Here is a 25899-nt window from a genome sequence, read left to right as displayed (position 1 = left end):
TCTATGTAACAAGTCGCGTAAGGCGAAAATACAATATTTAGTCAAGTAGCTGTCGAACTCACAGAATGAAACTGAACGCAATGCCATTTTTCAGCAAGACCGTATACTCGTAGCATCGTCAGTCCACCGCTCATGGCAAAGGCAGTGAAATTGACAAGAAGAGCGGGGTAGTAGTTGCGCTAAGAAGGATAGCACGCTTTTCTGTACCTCTCTTTGTTTTAACTTTCTGAGCGTGTTTTTAATCCAAACATATCATATCTATATGTTTTTGGAATCAGGAACCGACAAGGAATAAGATGAAAGTGTTTTTAAATTGATTTCGACAATTTAATTTTGATAATAATTTTAAATATATTTAATTTTCAGAGCTTGTTTTTAATCCGAATATAACATAATATATTTATATGTTTTTGGAATTAGCAAATGATGGAGAATAAGATAAACGTAAATTTGGATCGTTTTATAAATTTTTATTTTTTTTTTTACAATTTTCCGATTTTTAATGACCAAAGTCATTAATTAATTTTTAAGCCACCAAGCTGAAATGCAATACCGAAGTCCGGGCTTCGTCGAAGATTACTTGACCAAAATTTCAACCAATTTGGTTGAAAAATGAGGGCGTGACAGTGCCGCCTCAACTTTCACGAAAAGCCGGATATGACGTCATCAAAGACATTTATCAAAAAAATGAAAAAAACGTTCGGGGATTTCATACCCAGGAACTCTCATGTCAAATTTCATAAAGATCGGTCCAGTAGTTTAGTCTGAATCGCTCTACACACACACACACACACAGAGACACACAGACACACACACACACACACGCACATACACCACGACCCTCGTTTCGATTCCCCCTCGATGTTAAAATATTTAGTCAAAACTTGACTAAATATAAAAACGGGAAAAAAAGTCTGGGGATACCGTACTCAGGAAACCTAATGTGAAGACGGTTTCATGAAAATCGGTCCAGTAGTTTTTTCGGAATCGCTTCAGTTATAAACACGCGCGCACACACACACACACACACACACACACACACACACACACACACACACACACACATAATTGCACTACCACGACCCTCGTCTCGATTCCCCCTCTATGTTAAAACATGTAGTCAAAACTTGACTAAATGTAAACAAGTCGCGTAAGGCGAAAATACAACATTTAGTCAAGTAGCTGTCGAACTCACAGAATGAAACTGAACGCAACGCAACGCAGCAAGACCGTAACTATACTCGTAGCATCGTCACTCCACCGCCCGTGGCAAAGGCAGTGCCAGTGGAATTGACAAGAAGAGCGGGGTATTCGTTGCGCTGAGAAGGATAGCACGCTTTTCTGTACCTCTCTTCGTTTTAACTTTCTGAGCGTGTTTTTAATCCAAACATATCATATCTATATGTTTTTGGAATCAGGAACCGACAAGGAATAAGATGAAAGTGTTTTTAAATTGATTTCGAAAAAAAATTTTGATAATAATTTTTATATATTTAATTTTCAGAGCTTGTTGTTAATCCAAATATAACATATTTATATGTTTTTGGAATCAGCAAATGATGGAGAATAAGATGAACGTAAATTTGGATTGTTTTATAAAAAAATTTTTTTTTTTCAATTTTCAGATTTTTAATGACCAAAGTCATCAATTAATTTTTAAGCCACCAAGCTGAAATGCAATACCGAAGTCCGGGCTTTGTCGAAGATTACTTGACCAAAATTTCAACCAATTTGGTTGAAAAATGAGAGCGTGACAGTGCCGCCTCAACTTTCACGAAAAGCCGGATATGACGTCATCAAAGACATTTATCCAAAAAATGAAAAAAACGTCTGAGGATATCATACCCAGGAACTCCCATGTCAAATTTCATAAAGATCGGTCCAGTAGTTTAGTCTGAATCGCTCTACACACACACACAGACACACAGACACACATACACCACGACCCTCGTCTCGATTCCCCCCTCTACGTTAAAACATTTAGTCAAAACTTGACTAAATGTAAAAACAAGTCGCGTAAGGCGAAATTACTACATTTAGTCAAGCTGTGGAACTCACAGAATGAAACTGAACGCACTGCATTTTTTCACAATGACCGTAGTCCGCTGCTCGTGCTAAACGCAGTGAAACTGACGAGACTGTTTCGCGCGGTAGTGGTTTCGCTGTGCTGCATAGCACGCTTTTCTGTACCTCTCTTCGTTTTAACTTTCTGAGCGTGTTTTTAATCCAAACATATCATATCTATATGTTTTTGGAATCAGGAACCGACAAGGAATAAGATGAAATTGTTTCTAAATCGATTTCGAAAATTTAATTTTGATCATAATTTTTATATTTTTATTTTTCAGAGCTTGTTTTTAATCCGAATATAACATATTTATATGTTTTTGGAATCAGGAAATGATGTAGAATAAGATGAACGTAAATTTGGATCAATTTATAAAAAAATATTTTTTTTTACAATTTTCAGATTTTTAATGACCAAAGTCATTAATTAATTTTTAAGCCTCCAAGCTGAAATGCAATACCGAAGTCCGGCTTTCGTCGAAGATTGCTTGGCCAAAATGTCAATCAATTTGATTGAAAAATGAGGGTGTGACAGTGCCGCCTCAACTTTTACAAAAAGCCGGATATGACGTCATCAAAGACATTTATCGAAAAAAAGAAAAAATATCCGGGGATATCATACCCAGGAACTCTCATGTAAAATTTCATGAAAAACAACAGCATATGAATATTTACTTATTACATATTATGCACAAATAATTATATACTGTTCAAAAAAAGAAACGCATAGTTGCTACTTGCCAAATTTGTTTTATTTTTCGAAAAAATTAACAGAAAATCCAATATTTAGATTATTTGTTTGAAATTTGGTATGGACACAGTTGAATGCACACACAGTTCATTTGCATCTTCAAATCAATCAGTCAATCAATACGATTGGGTGCCGAGGCTGTCAAGTCAGTAGGGGGTGTGACTGCCTTGAGCAGCAACAACTGCCCGGCACCTTCTGGGCATGGACTGGATCAGATGCCGGATATCTTGCTGTGGGATGGTGTCCCACTCCTCCTGAAGTGCCTGCAATAGATCGCGGTGATTTGCCGGCGCTTCTTCTCGCCTGCGCACACGTCTGTCCAATTCATCCCAGAGGTGTTCTATCGGGTTCATGTCTGGCGACATGGATGGCCAGGGAAGCACCTGGACATGGTGGTCGGTGAGGAACTGGGTGGTGAGTCGTGCTGTGTGCGGGCGAGCGTTGTCCTGCTGGAATATGGCATCCTGGTCAGCCAGAAGAGGAAGGGCGTGTGGGCGCAGAATTTTCTCCACGTATCGCTGGGCAGTTATGCGCCCTTGGACGTGCACCAAGGTGCTCCTTCCAGCGGTATTGATCGCCCCCCACACCATGACGCCTCCACCACCATGAACGGGTGCCTCATCCACACAGTTGGGCGCGTAACGTTTGTTTACTCTCCGGTAGACCCTCCTCCGACCATCATGTCGCTGGAGCAGGAAGTAGGACTCGTCGCTGAACCACACGTGTCTCCAGTGATTCCGGACGGTCCAGCGAAGGTGCTGGTTGCCCCACTGCACTCGGTTCTGGCGATGGCGGCGGGTGAGGACAGCTCCTCTGTGAGGTCTGCGAGCTCTCAAACCAGCTTCATGCAGGCGGTTCCGCACGGTCTGGTCCGATAATCGGTGTGGCCCGGGGAGAGCCTGGACAGAAGATGAGGCCGACAGGAAACGATTCCGGAGGTGGCGGAGCCGTATGAAGCGGTCGTGAGCAGCAGTTGTCGCCCTTGGTCTTCCCGCTCGTGGCAAGTCAGCAACGGAGCCAGTGGCTTGAAACCTGACCCACAGTCTACTGATGGTGCTCTGGGACACGTGGAAGTGCCTGGCGATTGCACTTTGACTTTGGCCTGCTTGTAAACGACCCAATGCAATTTGGCGGTCTTCTCTGCTCAATCGGGCCATCTTTCGTCGCTGAATTGTCGTCTGATTTCTTTGTGGCGAACAATCCGCTTTTATGGGTTTTGGAAGACATGGTGAGAGCTCAATATTCCCCGAGTTTCACGAGATTACACTGAAGCATGACGAGTGGTCATGCCAAATGAGCAATTTTGACATTGTAGCCACTGATAACGCATGCGTCACGTGCAGAGCTCACTTGTGGCAATGGACGAAAGGTCGACGACCAGATAAACATTTTCTGCAGTTTGGTGGATATCCTTGTAGCCATATAACTAAATTAACCAAATATTACAAGCTATGCGTTTCTTTGTTTGAACAGTATATGTAACGTAGTGAAAACAATGCTGAATACACATGCATGAGTAAATGTGTTATTAAAGCTTTGAGTGTTTTTGTGTGGATATAATGAACACTGATGCTTTGGACAAATGAAAATATAACTAAACGAAGTCTTCCATCACTGTGATTTTTTGTAATTTAACATTAAATACAATGAAAGGTGTTTTTTGAAAGTATTGAGACTCATTGGGACTCTCACAAATTCCGGGAGAGAATTCCACAGGACGCTACCAGAATAGGCTAAGCTTGACTTGAAGAGATCTATCCTTGGAATTGGGACGTTAAACTTTCGGTTTGGTTTGACTTTAAAGTTTGCAACGAAAGTTCGTGGTGCACGGCCGGAAAGTATTTTGTGAAGGAGCACGCCTTCATTTAATTCAAATCTTTCTTTTAATGGGAGAATCTTAAGTTTCTTATTATAATCAAATACACGACTGGATTGTTTCAGTCAAATTAGTTTTAGCGCTCGCCTATGTAAACTATAGAATGGTTTTAAAATACCGGTATTAGCACTGGCAGAGTCCCAGATGGTCAAACAATAATCTGTGATGGTTTGTATATAATAATGCGTTAAAGTATAATAACCTTGAGTGCTGATCTAGAAAGTGTTTAATTCTATTTAACTGATATATTTTTCTCGACATTGTTTTACATAACGACCGAATATGATGGGCCAAATTATTATCGATATTTACCAGGGGCGGACGAGGGGGGGGGGGGGGGGTTCTGGGGTTTCCGGACCCCCCCCCCCCCCAGCCAAAAAATAAAAATATTTGTGTGTGTTTTTTTGGGTTGTTGTTGATGGGGATTTCTGATCCCAAACTGACCAAACACAAAACAAAACAAAACAAGTCGCGTAAGGCGAAATTACAACATTTAGTCAAGCTGTCGAACTAACAGAATGAAACTGAACTCACTGCATTTTTAGAGCTAGAGCGTATACTCGTAGCATCGTCAGTCCACCGCTCGATGCACAGGCAGTGAAATTGACAAGAAGAGCGGGGTAGTAGTTGCGCTGAGAAGGATAGCACGCTTTTCTTTATCTCTATTCTTTTTAACTTTCTGAGCGTTGTTTTAATCCAAACATATCACATCTATATGTTTTTGGAATCAGGAACCCACAAGGAATAAGATGAAACTGGTTTTAAATCGATTTCGGAAATTTTATTTTAATAATAATTTTTATATTTTTAATTTTCAGAGCTTGATTTTAATCCGAATATAACATATTTATATGTTTTTGGAATCAGAAAATGATGAAGAATAAAATAAACGTAAATTTGGATCGTTTTAAAAATTTTTTATATTTTTTACAATTTTCAGATTTTTGATGACTAAAGTCATTAATTAATTTTTAAGCCACCAAGCTGAAATGCAATACCGAAGTCCGGCCTTCGTCGAAAATTGCTGGGCCAAAATTTCAATCAATTTGATTGAAAAATGAGGGTGTGACAGTGCCGCCTCAACTTTTACAAAAAGCCGGATATGACGTCATCAAAGGTATTTATCGAAAAAAAGAAAAAAACGTCCGGGGATATCATTCCCAGGAACTCTCATGTCAAATTTCATAAAGATCGGTCCAGTAGTTTGGTCTGAATCACTCTACACACACAGACAGACACACACAGACACACACACACACACACACACACACACACACACACACACACATACACCACGACCCTCGTCTCGATTCCCCCCTCGATGTTAAAACATTTAGTCATAACTTGACTAAATGTAAAAAGAGAGCTGCCTGAAACTGGTAATGATCATCCTCAGAATGCACCAGATTGCACCATTTTGCATCCTTTTTTTCAAAATTTTTCGGGGGGGCATGCCCCCGGACCCCCCTAGCAAGCTAGGCGCTTCGCGCCTTCACACCCATATCTTCACAATATACTTTTGGAAACCCCCCCAATAATTTGAAACTAACTGATACGCCCCTGTTTACTCCCAAAACTTTATGATGATCTCCAACCTCCTCTATTGCGTCGTTACCAATTAATATGGAATGAGGATTGTTTCGTATGTTTTGTCTCTTTTTGTTCTGTTGTTATTAACATGTATTTGGTCTTTTTAGGGTGAAGACTCATGGGGTTATACTCCGTCCAATAAATGAGATCATCTACACTGTTCTGCAATGATGAATAAACTTTGTCTAATTTTTTTTATCAGTAGTGTGTAGGGTCGTATCGTCAGCAAAGAGTTCGCAGTCATCATTAATACTAAGAGGAAGATCATTAATATACAGGGAAAAGAGTAGTGGTCCAAGGACATAACCCTGGGGAACCCCGTATAACACAGGTCTTTTGCTGGATACGGTTGAATTAACGCAGACAGACTGCTCTCGCCCGGCTAAGAAAGAGGAGAGCAGTCATAAGGTTTGGGGTGACATTCTATATTCAACTAATTTTCTTAATAGTGCGAGAGCGAGAGCGAGAGACACACACACACACACACACATAGACAGAGACAGACATAGAAAGACAGAAGCGGAGAGACTCAGAGCCTCGGGAGACACAGACAAAGACATACAGAGAGAGAGAGAGAGAGAGAGAGAGAGAGAGAGAGAGAGAGAGAGAGAGAGAGAGAGAGAGAGAGAGAGAGAGAGAGAGAGAGAGAGAGAGAGAAAACTGTAACTGATCTCGTGAGAACGGTAACAACTAAACGAGACATGTTACCTACCTCTCCGAATGCATTCCAATAGATGACCGCTCCTGCGGCCATCAATTAGTTTTTCCCTTAAGGCAAGGGAGTCTTTATAGCACAACGGTTAGCGAACCGGCTGCGGTTTGAGACGAAAGGTCGTAGGTTCGAGCCCTGCATGTCAGCAGGGTATTTTTATTTTATTTGTTTGTTTCTTTACTCTCCTTTCTTTTGTTTTATTTTTACTCTATTCATTTTTATTCCAAAGCATTATTGGTGATCAATTGCAACACTGACCAAAGCTCACCAGGTCAGTACTGATTTGGTACTGATCACTGGCCCAGGCTGCGGAATTCGATCGCCACTGAACCGCTGAAGCAACATGAATCACTGGACCCGAAGCCAGAAGACATGATTAGTTAAACAGCATTTAGTACATTTAACCCCCCTTTTAAGACCTCCAAAAATCTGAGAAGTTCAGGTCTTAAAAAGTAGGGAATCTTAAATGGGGTTATATTTACAGAAGGTATGAACAGAAAGTCTACAAAAGCAAGCCTTAAAAGGGAGATGATTTAGATTTAAAGCAGAACGACATGATAATTATGGCTCTCTAGCTCCTCAGTGGAAAATGCATCATAACTCCCTTATTTTTAATTTCTATGACTTAAAAGTTGGTACGGCAAAGTGGGACAATGTTATGAAGATAGTAGATATATGAACATATCACACGTAGATGCTTTGGTTTGAGGTCGGGCGGTGGGGTCTAAATAATTGAAACACTTAACTGAGTCGCGCCGACAGGGCTGTGCGGCCCGGCTTTCACTTTCTCTCTCTAGCTCTTGGAAAATGCACCATAACTCCATTATTTTTTATTTCTATGACTTAAAATTGGTACAAATTGAGACAATGTTATGAAGATCGTAGATATATGAACATATCACACGTAGATGCTTTGGTTTGAGGTCGGGCGGGGTCGGACGGTGTCGGGCTGGTCGGGCGGTATTTAGTCAGACCTGTTTGAAGAATGTTTGCGTACATTTGAGAACAAGGAATGTGGAAACCTAATTCAAAATATACCAACATCTTAGATTGACAGATGATTTATGTTATATATTTTATCCATACCGTGAACTGTATAAATAGAAATGTCGACGACAGTGCGAACAAGACGGAAAATAAAACTCGAGCTTAATCGGTAGATTTAGCCCGGGTAGCCATTTTGTTGACATTCGCTACGGAGTGTTCAAATACCGAGGAACTGTTGAATTTCTTCGGTAGGCAGTACAGTATACTCTTATATTGGCCTATTTTACTAAGCTTAGTCAACTCAAGTAGATTTAGAAAGCTGGCCAATGCACTTGCTTGAAAGATTCTGACAAAAACACCGACCCGTGACAAGCAGCGACAAGATCGTTGTGTTAGGCTCGTCGACACTCTTCAAGAAATGTTAACGTATTTGTCGCTCTGTTTATCGCATTTTTCATCAATGAAGTTTTTAAACATTAAAATATCAATATGGCTGTTTTTTCGACTTAATACTTGTATAGTCTTACACCAAGCTAACCATCGAGCCATTCGGTGTGACTTGCGCAAAGGATGAAGATTTGTCGTCTCTTTAAAATCTTCCGTCTCTTTTGAGGCCCTCAAAAGAACAAGGAGCGTATCTCTTACAGATCTTTAGTATCCTGTTTTATTTTGGTCGTTTAAACAAAAAATCAAGATTGTTTTTGTAAATGTTAAGGTCCGCCAAGAAACAATTAAGGAGTGTGTACAGTGCTCATCAAGTAGAGCCTATCCAGGTTTCCCAATTGCTTCGTTTCCGGCCGATTTATGTGGAGCACGTGATGCGCACAAAAAATATTGGCCGTCTAGAAGTGTTGTCTGCGCAATGATCGCGGCGGCGCCCGCGGCTTTCTTGACCGCCAAGGACGACCGCGCACGTTGTGATACGTCATTCGTTAGACCTCAATTCATTGCTGACCGCGGCCCAGTTGTTGATTATATCACTGTATTTAGTATACATGTATCAATGAATGTGACAGTCATTTATACTAACACTTTCTTCAAGTTACTCGCCTGGCCGGCGAGTTAATTTTTGTATGATTTGGCTGTCCCTGCTCTTATAACTGGGTTTTGACAGACAAGACCATACACATGCTCAGTAACCGGTGTGGTTTTATTGGTGCAACAAGGTTGTGAGTTAAACCGTGTGCAAAATTCTTAATGCGTCAAAACAAAGATGATTAGGTGTCCTTGTTTAATCTCTATCACTGAACCACATGTGTACATAATCAGGCATATATGTGTTACTGTTATGTGGTGTCTTAAATAATTCTCTGATCTTCTCATGTCTTCTTTTGACTTTCAGCTTTCAGAATTATGTTTATCATATTGTTGCAGTATATTGTTAGGACTGGTGAGTGCCACATTGCCACAAGTTAACCATGGCCCTTCCGACAGCACCAAAATATTGGACAAACCGGAAAGGGTTGTATGAGCAAGCTATTGTACGACACAGAAACTATGAAAATGATTTTCGACAAAAATGGACAGAGACAGCAGATTATTTTCAAAAGAACAATGTCCAGGCTGCCAAGCAAGCTGAATGGGGGTCAGGGTTGACTTCAAGGTCACACCAGAAAAAAAGGTAAGCAGATTGTTGTATACAGTGGAACCGCCCTTTTAAGACCTCCAACAATCTTGGAAAAATCAGGTCTTAAAAAAGGGGGGAGTCTAAAAGTGGAGGTACATTTACAGAGGTTATGAACAGAAATTCTGGAAAACCAATTAAGGTCTGATAAGGGGCCATACATGTCTTAAATTTGGGGGGGGGGGGGGGGGGGATTCTTAATAGGGGGGTTCCACTGTAAAATGTATACATGTATAGGTTGCATCCCAGCTGATGACTTGTATGAGTTATATTACAATGTAATATATATGCGACAATATTATTATTAAAGAACATCAGAGTTAAGTCATAAGATTTACTAAGAATTATGTTCATCATATTGTTGCAGTATATTGTTAGGACTGGTGAGTGCCACATAGCAATGTGACATGGTTGTAGCTGCATACACGCGGTTGTAAAAATATGGATAAGTTTGCATGCAGTTGTCATGTGTATCCCAAACTCTGGACGGTTTACAGTTTGGCAAACCTGTTTTCATGCCCATTATCAATTCAACCTTTGCTGTCTGAGATATATACAGCACTTTTTCCAGCCTTTTGACCTGCAACTATTAATTTATAGATTTCCTAGCTGTGAACATGTGAAAATGAGCTGAAACATTTGTTTATGGTGCACATAATCATCAATAGTGTTTGTGATCTTAATTTATATTAAAATATAAAAAAAAGAACTGATGTAATTCAGGACTACACCGCTGCTGACCCCTTGTTTCTTTGTGTGAGTTGTGTCAGACGATTGTAGGTGACAAAGTGGATGCCATTCCTGTTATGAAATGTAGAAATTGCAGCGGAAGAATGTGTGTATGCTATTTTTTCTGTCAGGAAAGCTTAGACAAAGAAAATCAGTGCGTAGTAGCTTTGTCACTGTTATTTCCGTCAGACCTGTGGAGGTAACTTTAAAAATGAAATAATGTTTATAGTCAAGTTTTTGTGTGCAAAACATTATTTAGTATGTATAGATATTCTACAAGTTTTCTATTTGTTCTTTTCCCTCAGTACAAACATTTTCCAAGACTCCTGTGAGAGAGAAATAAAGGCCATGAAGCTGAAGAGAAGACAGGAAAGGCTGAAGGAATTGTTGTTGGGGGAATCTAAGCAGTATGAGGTAATACTGTGCTTGCAGATAGTGAGATTTTTCAACATTTCTCACTGTTTTTCTTTTTTGTTGCATTCTTTTTGATTGTTGTGTGTGTGAGTGTGGTTACCTTTCATAATCAAAACAGAACATACATCTATTAACTGATGATTTCTGCACAGTTAAGACATAGTAAAAATACTCTTCTCCTAGATCCTATTGGTATGACTGTGTGGTAGTACAAGTTTTGTAGTGGTGGCACCAGCGGAACGAGCTTTGTAACACTGAAAGAACTTAGAATTTTTTACCTCCTGTGCTTAACTGTGCAACATGATAGATTTTCTTTATGTGTTACTGTACAAAGTTTCTACCAGAGAAAAGGTGTGGAGGTAACATTTGCGGGAAGAATTCATACCTTAATGCATGACACTAGTCTAATTAGGTCTAGATAAATTTATAATACTGGTCTCATTCAGTGAGGGAGGTTAGGACATAATGTAGAAACAGATGGATGTGTCAATAACTTTTTATCTTTAACATGAATAATATGTGCTTTATCTTCCAATTACAGGCTGAGCTGAAGGGATTTTCAAACGAAAACTATCAGCGTAGGGAAGAGATGAAGGATAGAGCTGAAGGGCTGAAAAGTGCGAGAGAAGAAAAACGCAAACAGGTAAGACATGTATATATATTATATATATAAATATATATATATAGACTAGTTGCATATATAAAAAAATTTGCACAGTAAGTATAGAATAGCAAAGTTGAAGAAATACTACAGATAGTTTGTAGTAGCTACAGTGGGTTTATTTTCGCCCAGAAAGAGAAGTTGTTTACTTGTATGGATATGGTAAGTTCTAAATTCATTACTAGACTTTCTATAAAGCAGTTTTGAGATTTACATATATACTGTTCAAAAAAAGAAACGCATAGTTGCTACTTGCCAAATTTGTTTTATTTTTCGAAAAAATTAACAGAAAATCCAATATTTAGATTATTTGTTTGAAATTTGGTATGGACACAGTTGAATGCACACACAGTTCATTTGCATCTTCAAATCAATCAGTCAATCAATACGATTGGGTGCCGAGGCTGTCAAGTCAGTAGGGGGTGTGACTGCCTTGAGCAGCAACAACTGCCCGGCACCTTCTGGGCATGGACTGGATCAGATGCCGGATATCTTGCTGTGGGATGGTGTCCCACTCCTCCTGAAGTGCCTGCAATAGATCGCGGTGATTTGCCGGCGCTTCTTCTCGCCTGCGCACACGTCTGTCCAATTCATCCCAGAGGTGTTCTATCGGGTTCATGTCTGGCGACATGGATGGCCAGGGAAGCACCTGGACATGGTGGTCGGTGAGGAACTGGGTGGTGAGTCGTGCTGTGTGCGGGCGAGCGTTGTCCTGCTGGAATATGGCATCCTGGTCAGCCAGAAGAGGAAGGGCGTGTGGGCGCAGAATTTCCTCCACGTATCGCTGGGCAGTTATGCGCCCTTGGACGTGCACCAGGGTGCTCCTTCCAGCGGTATTGATCGCCCCCCACACCATGACGCCTCCACCACCATGAACGGGTGCCTCATCCACACAGTTGGGCGCGTAACGTTCGTTTACTCTCCGGTAGACCCTCCTCCGACCATCATGTCGCTGGAGCAGGAAGTAGGACTCGTCGCTGAACCACACGTGTCTCCAGTGATTCCGGACGGTCCAGCGAAGGTGCTGGTTGCCCCACTGCACTCGGTTCTGGCGATGGCGGCGGGTGAGGACAGCTCCTCTGTGAGGTCTGCGAGCTCTCAAACCAGCTTCATGCAGGCGGTTCCGCACGGTCTGGTCCGATAATCGGTGTGGCCCGGGGAGAGCCTGGACAGAAGATGAGGCCGACAGGAAACGATTCCGGAGGTGGCAGAGCCGTATGAAGCGGTCGTGAGCAGCAGTTGTCGCCCTTGGTCTTCCCGCTCGTGGCAAGTCAGCAACGGAGCCAGTGGCTTGAAACCTGACCCACAGTCTACTGATGGTGCTCTGGGACACGTGGAAGTGCCTGGCGATTGCACTTTGACTTTGGCCTGCTTGTAAACGACCCAATGCAATTTGGCGGTCTTCTCTGCTCAATCGGGCCATCTTTCGTCGCTGAATTGTCGTCTGATTTCTTTGTGGCGAACAATCCGCTTTTATGGGTTTTGGAAGACATGGTGAGAGCTCAATATTCCCCGAGTTTCACGAGATTACACTGAAGCATGACGAGTGGTCATGCCAAATAAGCAATTTTGACATTGTAGCCACTGATAACGCATGCGTCACGTGCAGAGCTCACTTGTGGCAATGGACGAAAGGTCGACGACCAGATAAACATTTTCTGCAGTTTGGTGGATATCCTTGTAGCCATATAACTAAATTAACCAAATATTACAAGCTATGCGTTTCTTTTTTTGAACAGTATATATGTTCTTTAAGAGTAAGCTGTTCTGTTGTTATAAAGTAAAAGCTGTCTACTTTGCAATGTTTTTGTGTGCTAAATATTATTTTTTTGGTGGTAATTTATATTTCAGATTGCAGAAGAAAAATTATATGAACACTGGCAGCAAAACAATCCTGATATTCGGCAGGTAAGTTAAGAGATCCAAAGCTGTTGCAAATTCCTTCACTCCTTGAGCTGAACATACAGCAACCCACCTATGTACATTAACAACAAAAGTGTGTGTGTGTGTGTGTGTGTGTGTGTGTGTGTGTGTGTGTTTGCAGTGATTCCCAGCTAATGTGTGTGTGTGCGAATAGATGTATGCATACATGTATGGCTTCGGGTAAAATACAGATTTGTATATAGCTCTTGGAGTTAACAATGACTTGCAACCTATAAAAAGCTGTGATATTGTGGGCTTTTATTAGCATTGAAATGCGGATGATTTATTGATGGAGATGTGTACCTTTCAGGTTCATTCAGAGTTGTTGAAGGAGCATGTTGTGGGTCACTGGTCTGAACAACAAGAGGAGGCAAAACTGGTAAGGACCTTGATGTGCTTGTTGTTATGTCTTGTTGTTAGTCTAGCAACTACCAGCAGACTAGCCTTCATTCAAATGTTGGTCTCTTTGGTTTGTGTTCATTAATACAGTGCATTCGGTCATTCTTCACAGGATGAATTCACAGAGAAAGCTGCATGACATATTTTACACACAAAAATGTGAAGATTTTTCAAAATTGTGTTTTAGTTTTGGCCAGGCTTTTTCAAGAAGTTATGTTTCAATTAGACAATTTCTTTATCTCTTGTATTCCGTTTTTAATCTGTTAAACATTTAATCCTTTTTTTGCTGGCAGAGAGCAGAACAGGAGCGACGGGAGAAGGAGAAGATAGAGAGTCAGATGGAGAGAGAACGCCGTTCTGCTCTGGAGCTGGATAGACAGAAGGAAGAAGAGCGACTGAGGAAGGAATACCAACTGAAGGAGCATCTCCGCCAGCAGATTCTGGAACTCAAACACAGGGAAACTGAGGTAAGACTGATAGAATGGAGGTCAGTGATGATTATTGGGTGAAGGCACAGCATATGAAATGTACAAGGTAAAGTAACCACCATCTTACAGTTAAACAACAACCTTTGGATAACATCTATATATATATACGACTAGTGTCTGTCTGTCTGTCTGTTCGCGATGCACGGCCAAAGTTCTCGGTGGATCTTTTTCAAATTTGGACACCGTATTCAGCTACACCCCGGACACAACCTCATCGATGAGATATTTGAACACGTGCTCTCAGCGCTGCGCGCTGTGCGCGCTGAACCGATTTTGGTTTTTTTTGTCGGGATCCACTACCAGTAACTCTTCCTTATCTTCTCCAGTGTTTTCAGCCGCGATTATCTCCCTTCCTCCGTGTGGCGTCAATCCATATTCCCGTTACTACGTTACTATTTTTAGAAGGTCACTGCACGTTACTAAGGTCTCCAGTGTTTTGCGCGTTTATCTCCTTTCCTTCGTGCGCCGGCAAAGCCGGCGTACACCCGGCAAAGCCGGGTCCCAGGCGCAGCCTGGTATTCGGCTCTACTTCTTTCTGGCGAAGCCGGTACCCGGCGAAGCGGGTAATCATCTAGTATCTATATATATATGAGATGAGCACAGGGATTAACACTGCAGGGAAGTTGTGATTGCTGTTACTCTTTCTTGATTGTTGGTGATCATTCACCTGCTTAGGTTTTCCCTTTTCTTTTGAGAAAAGTGTGCAAAGTATGTAATTGTATACATGTTTGATTGTTATTGTCAGGCTCAAGAGCTGAAACATCAACTTGACTTGCTGATGCAACAACAATGGCAGATGGAGAGAGTAGAAGCTGAACGTGCAGCGAAAGAAGAACAACGCAAGAAAAAAGATATTGGGTGAATATTGATATCTAATTCGGCACTTTTTGTTGTTGTGGTGGTGGTGGTAGTTTAATCCTAACTTTTGTTCAAATATTTGTGTAAAGATGACATTTGAACCCCTTGTTGAGGCAGTAGTAGCTGTTGTTTGTTTACACAGGTGGACATGTGTGTTTGTGTGCATGCAGAGGTGTGCCAGGATATGTTTATGTGTTTCTTTGTTGTTATTTGTAGCTCTGTCAAGAGTTGATGGTTTTTTTTATTATATGTGTATCTTACATAGATCTTTTTGTTGTCTGCAGGCGGGCTTTGTTGCGCCAGCATAAAACACAGATGATGCACAAATCTAAACTGATTCAACAGGACCTGGTGAGAAGACATTGACATTTCTCTATTGTTTTGTTTTAATTGCCATAACACTATGTTAGGAACTGTGGAGATGTTGAAGAAATGTGGTATTGGCTGGTGTTTTACAAACACTTGTACCTGTTGATTCTTGTGCATGTGAACAACCGATACTGAGACAATGATTAATGTGTCTTCTGAACGAGCTGGTGGACAATTTGTCAGATAACTTTATTTTCTTAATTATAAGCGTTTGTCTGTTCACTTAAGGTGTTACGAGTGTGTTTGAGTTGCGGTTCTTGCTCATGTTTATACTCACTGAGTTACTTCCCTTGGATCTGGATCTAGATCTGGATCTGGATAACCCGCCTGGGTTGGTGGTTTGCGGGTGCGAATGCGTATACGCACGGTTCAGTGTGCTTTCGCGAAAGGGTGTGTCATATGCACGGCTAGAACTAAGATACTTCTTGATTTCAGTAAATAGTTTCATTACATGTCAACTAGTTCGTTTTTAAATGATTTTTTAGAGATCGCCAAATGGTATTGTGTGAATAACATCATTCGATCGATTGTACGCACGGCGCCGTGCTTCTAGTAGCTCAGTCCATTCCTTCTTTCCGGTATGGAAACAGACGTGTTTCTGGCGAAAGAATCGGCGTTTTCAACTCGCCATATCTTCATATTCATTCGGACTAGAACAACGAAATATAAATTTCTTGTAAAAAAAAATCCCGAGCCTTGCGACTCTGGTAGTCATTTTCTTACGCGAAGCGGCCTTTGGTAGGTACGACAGTTTTAGTCACCCAAGTATATATCTAAAACGCACGTGGACGAGTTTTCAATGGCGTATTTGAAGTCTGTGAATGTTGTGATTACAAATCATTTCGGGGCACCCCTCAGTCTATACGTACAGACAAACAAATTGCATGGAACGAAATTTGAGAGGCTGGACTGTAAGTTGTTGTTTTGACTTCTACAAATCTCGCAGGTCTTTTATGCAAAACAGACTCAAAATTGCATTTTTCACGCAAGTGTAGATGACGAGACTATCGAAGGAATGGAATACACTTGCCTACAGATATAATAGACAGATACTTATATCTATGACTTACCCTAGCCCATATGTTAGAATAAAGAACATACTTTGCTCTTTTGAATGATGTATGATTTGGCACTGTTCACAGGATTTTAGACCTGCCCCCGAAGTGATTTTTCCATAAACCCGTCAAAAAGCTCACTCTGTTTTGGCCGTAAAAAGCGCCCAAATGAAGTCAATTTCTAACCTGTGTCGTGTGTTCGAAGGAGTACATCTCAGCGATGCCATTGCCTTGCAACCTCAAAGAAATATATTTTAATAACCCGCTAAATGAACGTTTTTTTAGTGTGAAATAAAAGCCGGAGATTTGCTTCGTTTCTTTGCTGCGACACAAAACCAAAACCAACTATAGATCTGCGGTGACATTATGAGTTCGTTTTCGACATTGCAGTGAAGTTGCGTGGATCTTCGACGATTCCCGTTCGGTTTAATGTGGATAGAGCTTTGATTGAATGTAACTGCTTTGAAAAGTTACAACATGAGTCCTTGGGATCGATGTTTTTCGGTAAACTTCTTCGTATCCTTGACTTTACTTTTGACTTGAACAGATCCAGATCGGCTGGGGCTGTTAATCACCTACACAGATCTATATGAAGTTGACTCGACACGGCGAACCGCCGAATCCGTGCCCTCTCGTCGGTCCTACCCCCAAATCCCTTACCAGCCTCAGACCCCACTTCACCATTCTAACCTCACTGTATGTGTGATTATCCCTTCCTCATGTGTGAGTGTGTGTGTGTGTTGTTTGTTGTGTGAGTGCGTGCCGGCGGGCGGGCGTGTGTGTGGCCGTGTGTCTTTGTGTCTGTGCATGTCGTCTTGAGTGCGAGAAAGCGAAGTTTTGAGAAATAGTGACAGATAAATAGTTTAAGAAAGGAATCTACTAAGTGAGAGCGGGTGTCCATTACGGCATTGCGAAGCTTTGTTTGTCTGTTTGTTTATGTGTTCGCCGTGTGTGTGTGTGTATGTGTGTCACAGTTAATATGTGTCCATTTGGTGCGTTTGGCTTCATAGTTCCTTCATACGAGTAACTTTGTTAACAGTTCATTATTCGGACACAGATTAACAAGTTATAGAATGTTCGTGTAGAACAGACACTTAGCCACAAAAAACACCTGGTTTTGAAATGAATTATTACCTCGATTCCGTTCAAAGGAGCTTTCCCCAAACACCTTTTTAACAATATCCAATTGATCTATCATGAAGATATGGGTCCATGCGACCCCGAGGCAGAGGATGCCTGTTTGCGGACAGGGGGAAATTGAGAAGGGGGGGAGGACCGATACTATAAACCCCAACCTGTGTACACATTGCTAACAGGAACCTGTGCACAAAATGTGTAATGTATCTCACGACAGATTATTTTTTCGGGGAGGGGGGGGGGGGGGCGCATTCTTATGATAGCCTAAGTCGCTTCGCGTCCTCAATTTGGACTTTTGAATTCAAAGTACACCCTTTTTACAAAGTAACTGATTCACCCATGTGTGTCGTGTGTATGTGCGTGTGTCTGTGTGCTTGTCTGTGTGTTTGTGTGATTGTAGTGCGATTCAGAGACACCTACTGGACAGATCTTCATGAAACTCTGTCTCCAGTTGGAAATGTCCTCCCTGTTGTGGATGGTAGGAGCGGGGTTTTGGACAAGGGGGACATTTCCAACTTGAGACGAAGTTTGAGGTAACGTGATGCATTATAACTGAAATACACAATTAGTAGTGCCCCAATATGCAAGTGTGTTCGTATCATCAACTCATAAAAAGTGTGTCCGTAGATTTTGGTTACGCGTCGCAGTGTTAGCTGTGTACGACCTCCCACAGTCCAATGCCGCGAATTGTTGTTACAGCCCCTGACTTTTTTATGTACGGAATCCGGTAGTCTTTTTGTTGTTGTTAAATAATTATATTGCCAAACGTTATGACATTTTGGGATAATTGAACGAGTTTCAATACACATTTGCTGAGCACCTGTGTGCTAAAAGGAAATGTCGTTTGTTTTTATCAAAACTCAAAACTAATTTTCAATGTTTATTCGTGCAAACCGTCACACAAACATGCGTGCCTCTATGAGTATGCGTGTGGCTGCTTTCGTAGTTCAGGCTAGATTACAAGTCAGCTGTGTTAGGGTGCAAGCCTTTTGATAATTTACCCCACACCAAATCCCCCCCCCACCCCCACACACCCCGATACCTGTCAAATTCCCTCAAAATGCAAGAACAATTCCGTTACCTTAGATCATCAACAGAAAATAATCCTCCGGATCCTAAAGATCAGGACGAAAACATAGCGAAACACTTTAGATATCAGATACCGACTTTATGTAATGCGCTTCAAAATCATATTTGAGAGAGAGAAAGAGAGAGAGAGAGAGAGAGAGAGAGAGAGAGAGAGAGAGAGAGAGAGAGAGAGAGAGAGAGAGAGAGAGAGAGAGAGAGAGAGAGAGAGAGAGAGAGAGAGAGAGAGAGAGAGTATGCATGTATTCCAATTGTAAATAGTCAGAAATATAGTTATTGACTGTGTACTTATTCTTATCGCTATGAGGGGTTGGTTTGCTTGTGTGTGTGTGTGTGTGTGTGTGTGTGTGTTTGTGATTACTGGGGTGGGCGGGTGGTGGAGGGGGGGGGTGGTATTGGATCTGGGGGAGGGAAGGGGGGGGGGTATCGGTGCACTAAAGGCACCAAGTGTTTGGGTGTATGTGTTTGTATTGCGATTCAGAGAAAACTACTATACAGATTTTTATGAAACTCTGCACACAGTACCCACACTTCTCCCTACCGCCTGACCTACTGGGCTCCCAAATGAATGTTTTTATCAATTTTTGTCAGTCAAGATATGGGGGTGGGGGTGGTGCGGGTATAATTGTGGAGTAAGCAATAAGAAAACACCTTTTGGTTTTCTTAGGTATTGCAACGGTATATAGTGAAGTTAGCTGTGTTCAAATTTGTTTATGATCTGTCGAGCCAATTTTGTGTTACAACGTTTTTGAGTGATAATTGTATGTGTACGCTCTCGCCAATCCTGGATAATTTTCGGCATGCACATTGATAAGTACCGTATTATAATAAAGTGATACTCTCCATTCTTTTATCTACACAAAGTAATGTTTTATTTATCTTTTCTAAAGATAAAAATGTCAGTTAGGATGACGTTACGAATTACAGTGTTTTCTGTAAGGTCATATGTGTCCACCCGGTACCCCCCAAAACTGACAAAACTCTTATAAAAAAAAAATGAATAAGAAAACAACGTTTTTTTGTCTGTCTGCAGTCGTGGACATATCATAGCTTAGAGAAACATGTGCTCAAAATGTGTAATGGATTTCACGTGCGACTTTTTGTTCTTTCTTGTGTTGGGGTGGGGGGGGGGGGGGGGGAGGGTGGGCGTTTGCCCCTTGATCAGTCTCGGGCGCTCTGCGACCTCGATTTACACTCTTGAATTCTAAAAACACCCCTCTTACAAACTAACTGATCTACCCTGGTGTATATATATATATATATGTGTGTGTGTGTGTGTGTCTCTGTGTGTGTGTGTGTGGTGTGCGATTCATAGAAATTTACTGGATAGATCTTCATGAAACTTTGCACACAAATGTTCCGACCCCCAACCCTTCACCCTGATTCAAACTCATGTATCACAAGTCCAGCGCTCTACCAACTGACCAACAGCACTCCCAAATTATTTCTTTTTTTATCATTTTTGTCAGTCAAGATATGGGGGTGGGGTTGGTACGGGAATAATTGTGAAGCAGACAATACGACAACAACTTATTTTGTTTACAGGTATTGTATCTGTATACAGTGAACTTAGCTGTGTTCAAGTTTAGTTATGTTCTGACGAGCGAATTTTTTTTAAATACGTTTTTACTACTAAAGGAGTGATATTTTTATGTGTACGCCCTCGAGAAACCTCGATCATTTTCTGAAAATGCACGTTGATAAGTACCGTTTTATGATAAAGTTATACTCTCCATTCATTTATCTACACAAACTAATGTTTCATTTATTATTTGTAGAGCTAAATATGTCAGTTGGGATCATGATCGCAGTGTTTTTCGCAAAATCGTACTTGACAACCCCCAGTAAAAAAATTCTAAAAAAAAGTTAATACGTCAACCTCTTTTTTTCTTTGCACAGATGTGTCCATATTGCTTAGAGGAACCTGTGCACAAAATGTGTAATGTTTCTTTCACGCGATTTGAACACACAAGTAACCCCTTAAGAATCGCAGTGTTTTTCGCAAAATCGTACTTGACAACCCCCGGTAAAAAAATTCTAAAAAAAAAATTAATACGTCGACCCCCTTTTTTCTTTGCACAGATGTGTCCATATTGCTTAGAGGAACCTGTGCACAAAATGTGTAATGTTTCTCACACGCGAATTTTTTTTAAATACGTTTTTACTACTAAAGGAGTGATAATTTTATGTGTACGCCCTCGATAAACCTCGATCATTTTCTGAAAATGCACGTTGATAAGTACCGTTTTATGATAAAGTTATACTCTCCATTCATTTATATACACAAACTAATGTCTCATTTATTATTTGTAGAGCTAAATATGTCAGTTGGGATCATGTTAAAAATCGCAGTGTTTTTCGCAAAATCGTACTTGACAACCCCCAGTAAAAAAATTCTAAAAAAAAAGTTAATACGTCGACCCCCTTTTTTCTTTGCACAGATGTGTCCATATTGCTTAGAGGAACCTGTGCACAAAATGTGTAATGTTTCTGACGAGCGATTTGAACACACAAGTAACCCCTTAAAAGACTGCTGGGTCGAAGATCAGTGAATGTATCCCATTGTTTTGTCAAAATTAAACGTTTCTTTTGTATGCACCTTGCTTGTTTTTTACATTTAGTCAAGTTTTGACTAAATGTTTTAACATAGAGGGGGAATCGAGACGAGGGTCGTGGTGTATGTGTGTGTGTGTGTGTGTGTGTGTGTGTGTGTGTGTGTGTGTGTGTGTGTGTGTGTCATCTTATTCCTTGTCGGTTCCTGATTCCAAAAATATGATATGTTTGGATTAAAAACACGCTCAGAAAGTTAAAACGAAGAGAGGTACAGAAAAGCGTGCTATCCTTCTCAGCGCAACTACTACCCCGCTCTTCTTGTCAATTTCACTGCCTTTACCACGAGCGGTGGACTGACGATGCTACGAGTATACGGTCTTGCTGAATAATTGCATTGCGTTCAGTTTCATTCTGTGAGTTCGACACCTTGACTAAATGTTGTATTTTCGCCTTACGCGACTTGTTTTATTACATTTAGTCAAGTTTTGACTAAATGTTTTAACATAGAGGGGGAATCGAGACGAGGGGCGTGGTGTGTGTGTGTCTGTCTGTGCGTGTGTGTGTGTAGAGCGATTCAGAGTAAACTACTGGACCGATCTTTATGAAATTTGACATGAGAGTTCCTGGGTATGATATCCCCAGACTTTTTTTCATTTTTTTGGATAAATGTCTTTGATGACGTCATATCCGGCTTTTTGTAAAAGTTGAGGCGGCACTGTCACACCCTCGTTTTTCAATTAAATTGATTGAAATTTTGGCCAAGCGATCTTCGACGAAGGCCGGACTTTGGTATTGCATTTCAGCTTGGAGGCTTGAAAATTATTTAATGACTTTGTTCATTAAAAATCTGAAAATTGTAATTAAAATTACTTTTGTATAAAATGATCCAAAATTACGTTCATCTTATTCCTCATCATTTTCTGATTCCAAAAACATATAAATTTGTTATATTCGGATTAAAAACAAGCTCTGAAAATTAAAAATATAAAATTTATGATTAAAATAAAATTTCCGAAATCGATTTCAATAACAATAACAATAACAATAACAGCACTTTATTGTCCATTAAAATATTACATAAAAATGGAAATTTTTCTTCGGCACACCCTGCCTGCCTGTAAACGATTCTAACAATTGTATAGGACGACACACATAAAACATAAAAGGGATACAATCAAATATGATATTGCACTATGTGAATTTACCCTCTCATATCACAGGAGTTGGGTTTCACAGCAGAGTAATCACATTACAAATATTTCACACACACCTTCACATGTACACATTGTTTGTTTTTTCCCAGCCGACCAGCCTCTACGTGATGCGAGAAGAATTTAAAATGGTGACTGCAGAAGGCAGGAATGACTTTTTAAACTGGTTTTTGCGTGCCAAAGGGACCTTATAACGTTTACCTGAAGGGAGAATTTCGAAACAGGGGTTGAGAGGATGGATCGGATCACGGACAATTTTGAGAGCTTTCCGCTTAATGGCAGCTTCGCAGAGACTGGTCAGCTGTCGTTGGGGTTGCCCAACAAGCTTGCTAGCCGTCGCAACAATGCGGTGGAGTTTAGCTTTGTTTTTAACATTTGTGGTACCATACCATGTCACAATGTTAAAAGTCAGTATGCTTTCAATCAAACTGCGATACACAAGTTCCATAACAATTTCATCTTATTCCTTGTCGGTTCCTGATTCCAAAAACATATAGATATGATATGTTTGGATTGAAAACACGCTCAGAAAGTTAAAACGAAGATAGGTACAGAAAAGTGTGCTATGCAGCACAGCGCAACCACTACCGCACTAAACAGGCTCGTTAATTTCACTGCCTTTTGCACGAGCGGCGGACTACGGTCATTGTGAAAAAATGCAGTGCGTTCAGTTTCGTTCTGTGAGTTCCACAGCTTGACTAAATGTAGTAATTTCGCCTTACGCGACTTGTTCTGAATTTTGGAACGTTGGCAGTCTATTTGTTTTTGGATTTAATAAAGTCCTTAGTTAATCAGCCAGCCTTAGCTCTCAGTATATGCAGGATTGACCTTGTTGATTGTGCAAGTTTTTCGGTTGGTGAAACGAACCAAGTCAGAGGTTCATCTCTGACCCCAGTGATGTTTATAGGAAGAAAAAGTCATGTTTGTCCCCGCATAGCCTATGTAACACATCACTGATTGCTTAATTTGTCTAATTAACAGGAACAAGATAGACATCTGCTGGAAGAGATGATTAACAAAGAAGAGGAAGAGATTACCTTGCAATCTGCCCGCAGAGAGAAAGCACGAGCAGACGCACACTGGATGAAACAAGTATGTCTCTTCTCCTTTATTTACACTGTACTTTTACATGCAAAGCAAAGAATGCTGTTGCTTCATCATTTTTCAAAGCTTATGCTGCATATGTGTTCCTCTTTCATTGTAAAAGTGGAAGAGATGCGAGAGAATTGCATTCATTGTATTAAGTACTGTCGCCAGTGTTATCATTTGGTAGGCTTTTATTTTAAACTTTTCTGTTGAGGTGTTGATTGCATTTGATACTTTTTTTGCATTCTGTGGGTTCAAATGCTATTTTTCAGTGTGTACTTGCATGTTTATGGACAGTTCTTTATGGTTTTAGCTGCTTGATATCATGGGAACCATTAAAGAGTTGATATTGATAGGTGTGTCTTTCTTGCTCTTAAATGCATGCCTAATCTTGCTTGTGCAGGTGATTGAAGATCAGCTGCGGTTAGAGAAGGCGCGTGAAGCAGAAATGGATAATCTGTTCCAGTAAGTTGTTTGGTTATGTTTGTTTGTTTCTTTGATACAGCTTTCGGTTATGTGAAATAACAGGGCACTTTATAAAAGGGCCTCAGTTTAAAAACTTTTTTTTTACTTAAGTTTTATGTCAGGCAGTTTGTGAATCTAAACTGGCTGCTCTGGATGATATATTCTCACCTTCCACATGAAGCAGATGGAAAAGGAGTGGACATTTTGAAATTGGTTTTCTACTTGAGAAATTATTATGTCTTAACATTGTGACAATTATGTGCTGATAAGACAGAATCCACTGTCAGAGTTATTGAAACATAGCCATAATTCAGATGCTTACTTAAAATGACAAAGCTAAGGGGTAAGTGGGGAAGGGTTAAAATGACAAAGCTAAGGGGTAAGTGGGGAAGGGATACGGGCTGGTAGAGAATCAGGTTTAGAGAAGGCAGTGTTAATTATATTTTCTGCGTCTGTGAATGTGCAGGGACGAAGCAGCCAGAATGTGGCAGCAGAGGGAAGGAGAGTGGGAGAAAGAACGCAAAGCCCGTCAGCGTCTCATGGATGAGGTAACAAAAATGGCTCCGTTGTCTCGGCTCCAAGCTTTTTCTGTCCACGTGTTCATCTTTGAGTGATATTTCTATGGAAAATATCTTGTTTTGTAAAGTAAAAAGTCTTCGAATTATTTACTTTTAGTTTTTCAAGTTGTTTCTAACTTTGAACTGTTACCACCACCAGTATTTTGAATATTGGTATTTGAACACAAACTATTCATCAAAGCCCTTTGACTCTTCTACTTTTCATTCTTAGCTCTCCTTGATTGGACGGCAGATTAACATCGATACAAATGAATCTGTTGTTTCACTCTTTTGCAGATGTAAACAGAAGGTATCACCCCGTTCATTGTGTGAGGCGCGTTGCGTACATACTTACTGCATGTTATGTTGGTCATTTCAACAATAAGTTGGTGTTTTTTCTCAGGTGCTGGAAGGTCGGCAGGAGCAGATAGCAAATAAACTGGAGGAGGTGAAACGCAGGCAGCAGGAATCGTTGGAACGCAGAGAGGAGCTGCTGCGTGAACTGGAGATTGCCAGCCAGCTGACCCGCCGTGAACAGGAGAAGGCCCAGAAAGATCAGGAGGTCTTTAAACACGATCTCAAAGAACAGGTGAGAAAACTGTGTTTGTGTGTGCACTGTACCTTCAATTTGGTTAGAGCTAGCGGCTGCTGTGCTTTTTCTGGGAGTGGCTTTGTGGATGACTTGTAGGAGAAGTATAATGTGTCATGTAGTCCGTTTATGTTTCTTTTTCCTGCTTGCATGTATTCATGTATTCAAGCTTTTGCTGTGAGCTTGAGTTCTTTATCGTGGGCATATGTGCACACAGGGGTGTTCAGACACTGAGGAGAGTCTGCAAAACGTTGACTCGGGCAAATAAATCCCTTGGCAGACTGGTTTCAAGCCACTGCTGCTCCCGGCTGAGCTCAGTTGCCCCCCATCCCCCAAGGTTATATACATGATGTTAAGGTGAGGCACGGCAGTGAATGTCAAGTTCAAATCTAATCATTTCAGAGACAAAGCAAAATACAACTGAGTGTGTTCGGTTAGGGCAGCAAACTGCATTTCATTATTGGTAAGGGAATCTGTACCAAACATGAGACATGCTTTTAACATCTAGAAAAGTCAGGGTCTCCAAAAATGCAAATCCCAAATTGTACTGCTGCCTCACCTTAAAAGCGCAGACAGACTTATTGTGCAACTATAAACACATGGTAGTAAAAGTTATTTTATTTTTTCTAATATTGGCCACTGTAAAGAAGTGATGTATTTCTTTCGAATACATCACCTCAATTTAACTAATAGGAGTTACCTTACTTACGAG

At 40.8% G+C, this 25899-nt stretch overlaps 1 protein-coding gene across 3 annotated transcripts in view; it reads left to right on the top strand.

The window, feature by feature from the left end:
* The first annotated feature begins 8031 nt into the window (after positions 1 to 8031).
* Positions 8032 to 25899, top strand: part of LOC138977054 (trichoplein keratin filament-binding protein-like) — a 30004-nt gene continuing 12136 nt past the window's right edge. For 2 of the 3 annotated variants that reach the window (XR_011459218.1, XM_070349965.1), the window contains exons 1-13: positions 8033 to 8231; positions 9358 to 9604; positions 10642 to 10750; positions 11292 to 11393; positions 13263 to 13319; positions 13645 to 13713; positions 14027 to 14200; positions 14967 to 15079; positions 15364 to 15430; positions 23472 to 23582; positions 23980 to 24041; positions 24508 to 24589; positions 25002 to 25187. Coding sequence is in view for 2 of the 3 variants with exons in the window: in XM_070349965.1 (XP_070206066.1) it covers positions 9402 to 9604; positions 10642 to 10750; positions 11292 to 11393; positions 13263 to 13319; positions 13645 to 13713; positions 14027 to 14200; positions 14967 to 15079; positions 15364 to 15430; positions 23472 to 23582; positions 23980 to 24041; positions 24508 to 24589; positions 25002 to 25187 (1335 nt within the window). In the remaining variant the exon portion in view is untranslated. Of the gene's footprint in view, positions 8232 to 9325; positions 9605 to 10641; positions 10751 to 11291; positions 11394 to 13262; positions 13320 to 13644; positions 13714 to 14026; positions 14201 to 14966; positions 15080 to 15363; positions 15431 to 23471; positions 23583 to 23979; positions 24042 to 24507; positions 24590 to 25001; positions 25188 to 25899 lie in introns of all 3 variants that reach the window. The other variant, XM_070349966.1, reaches the window with a different exon arrangement.

This window comes from Littorina saxatilis, linkage group LG9 (assembly GCF_037325665.1).
Source record: "Littorina saxatilis isolate snail1 linkage group LG9, US_GU_Lsax_2.0, whole genome shotgun sequence".
Classification (NCBI taxonomy): Eukaryota; Metazoa; Mollusca; class Gastropoda; order Littorinimorpha; family Littorinidae; genus Littorina; species Littorina saxatilis.
This window is presented reverse-complemented; position numbering and strand designations above follow the sequence as displayed.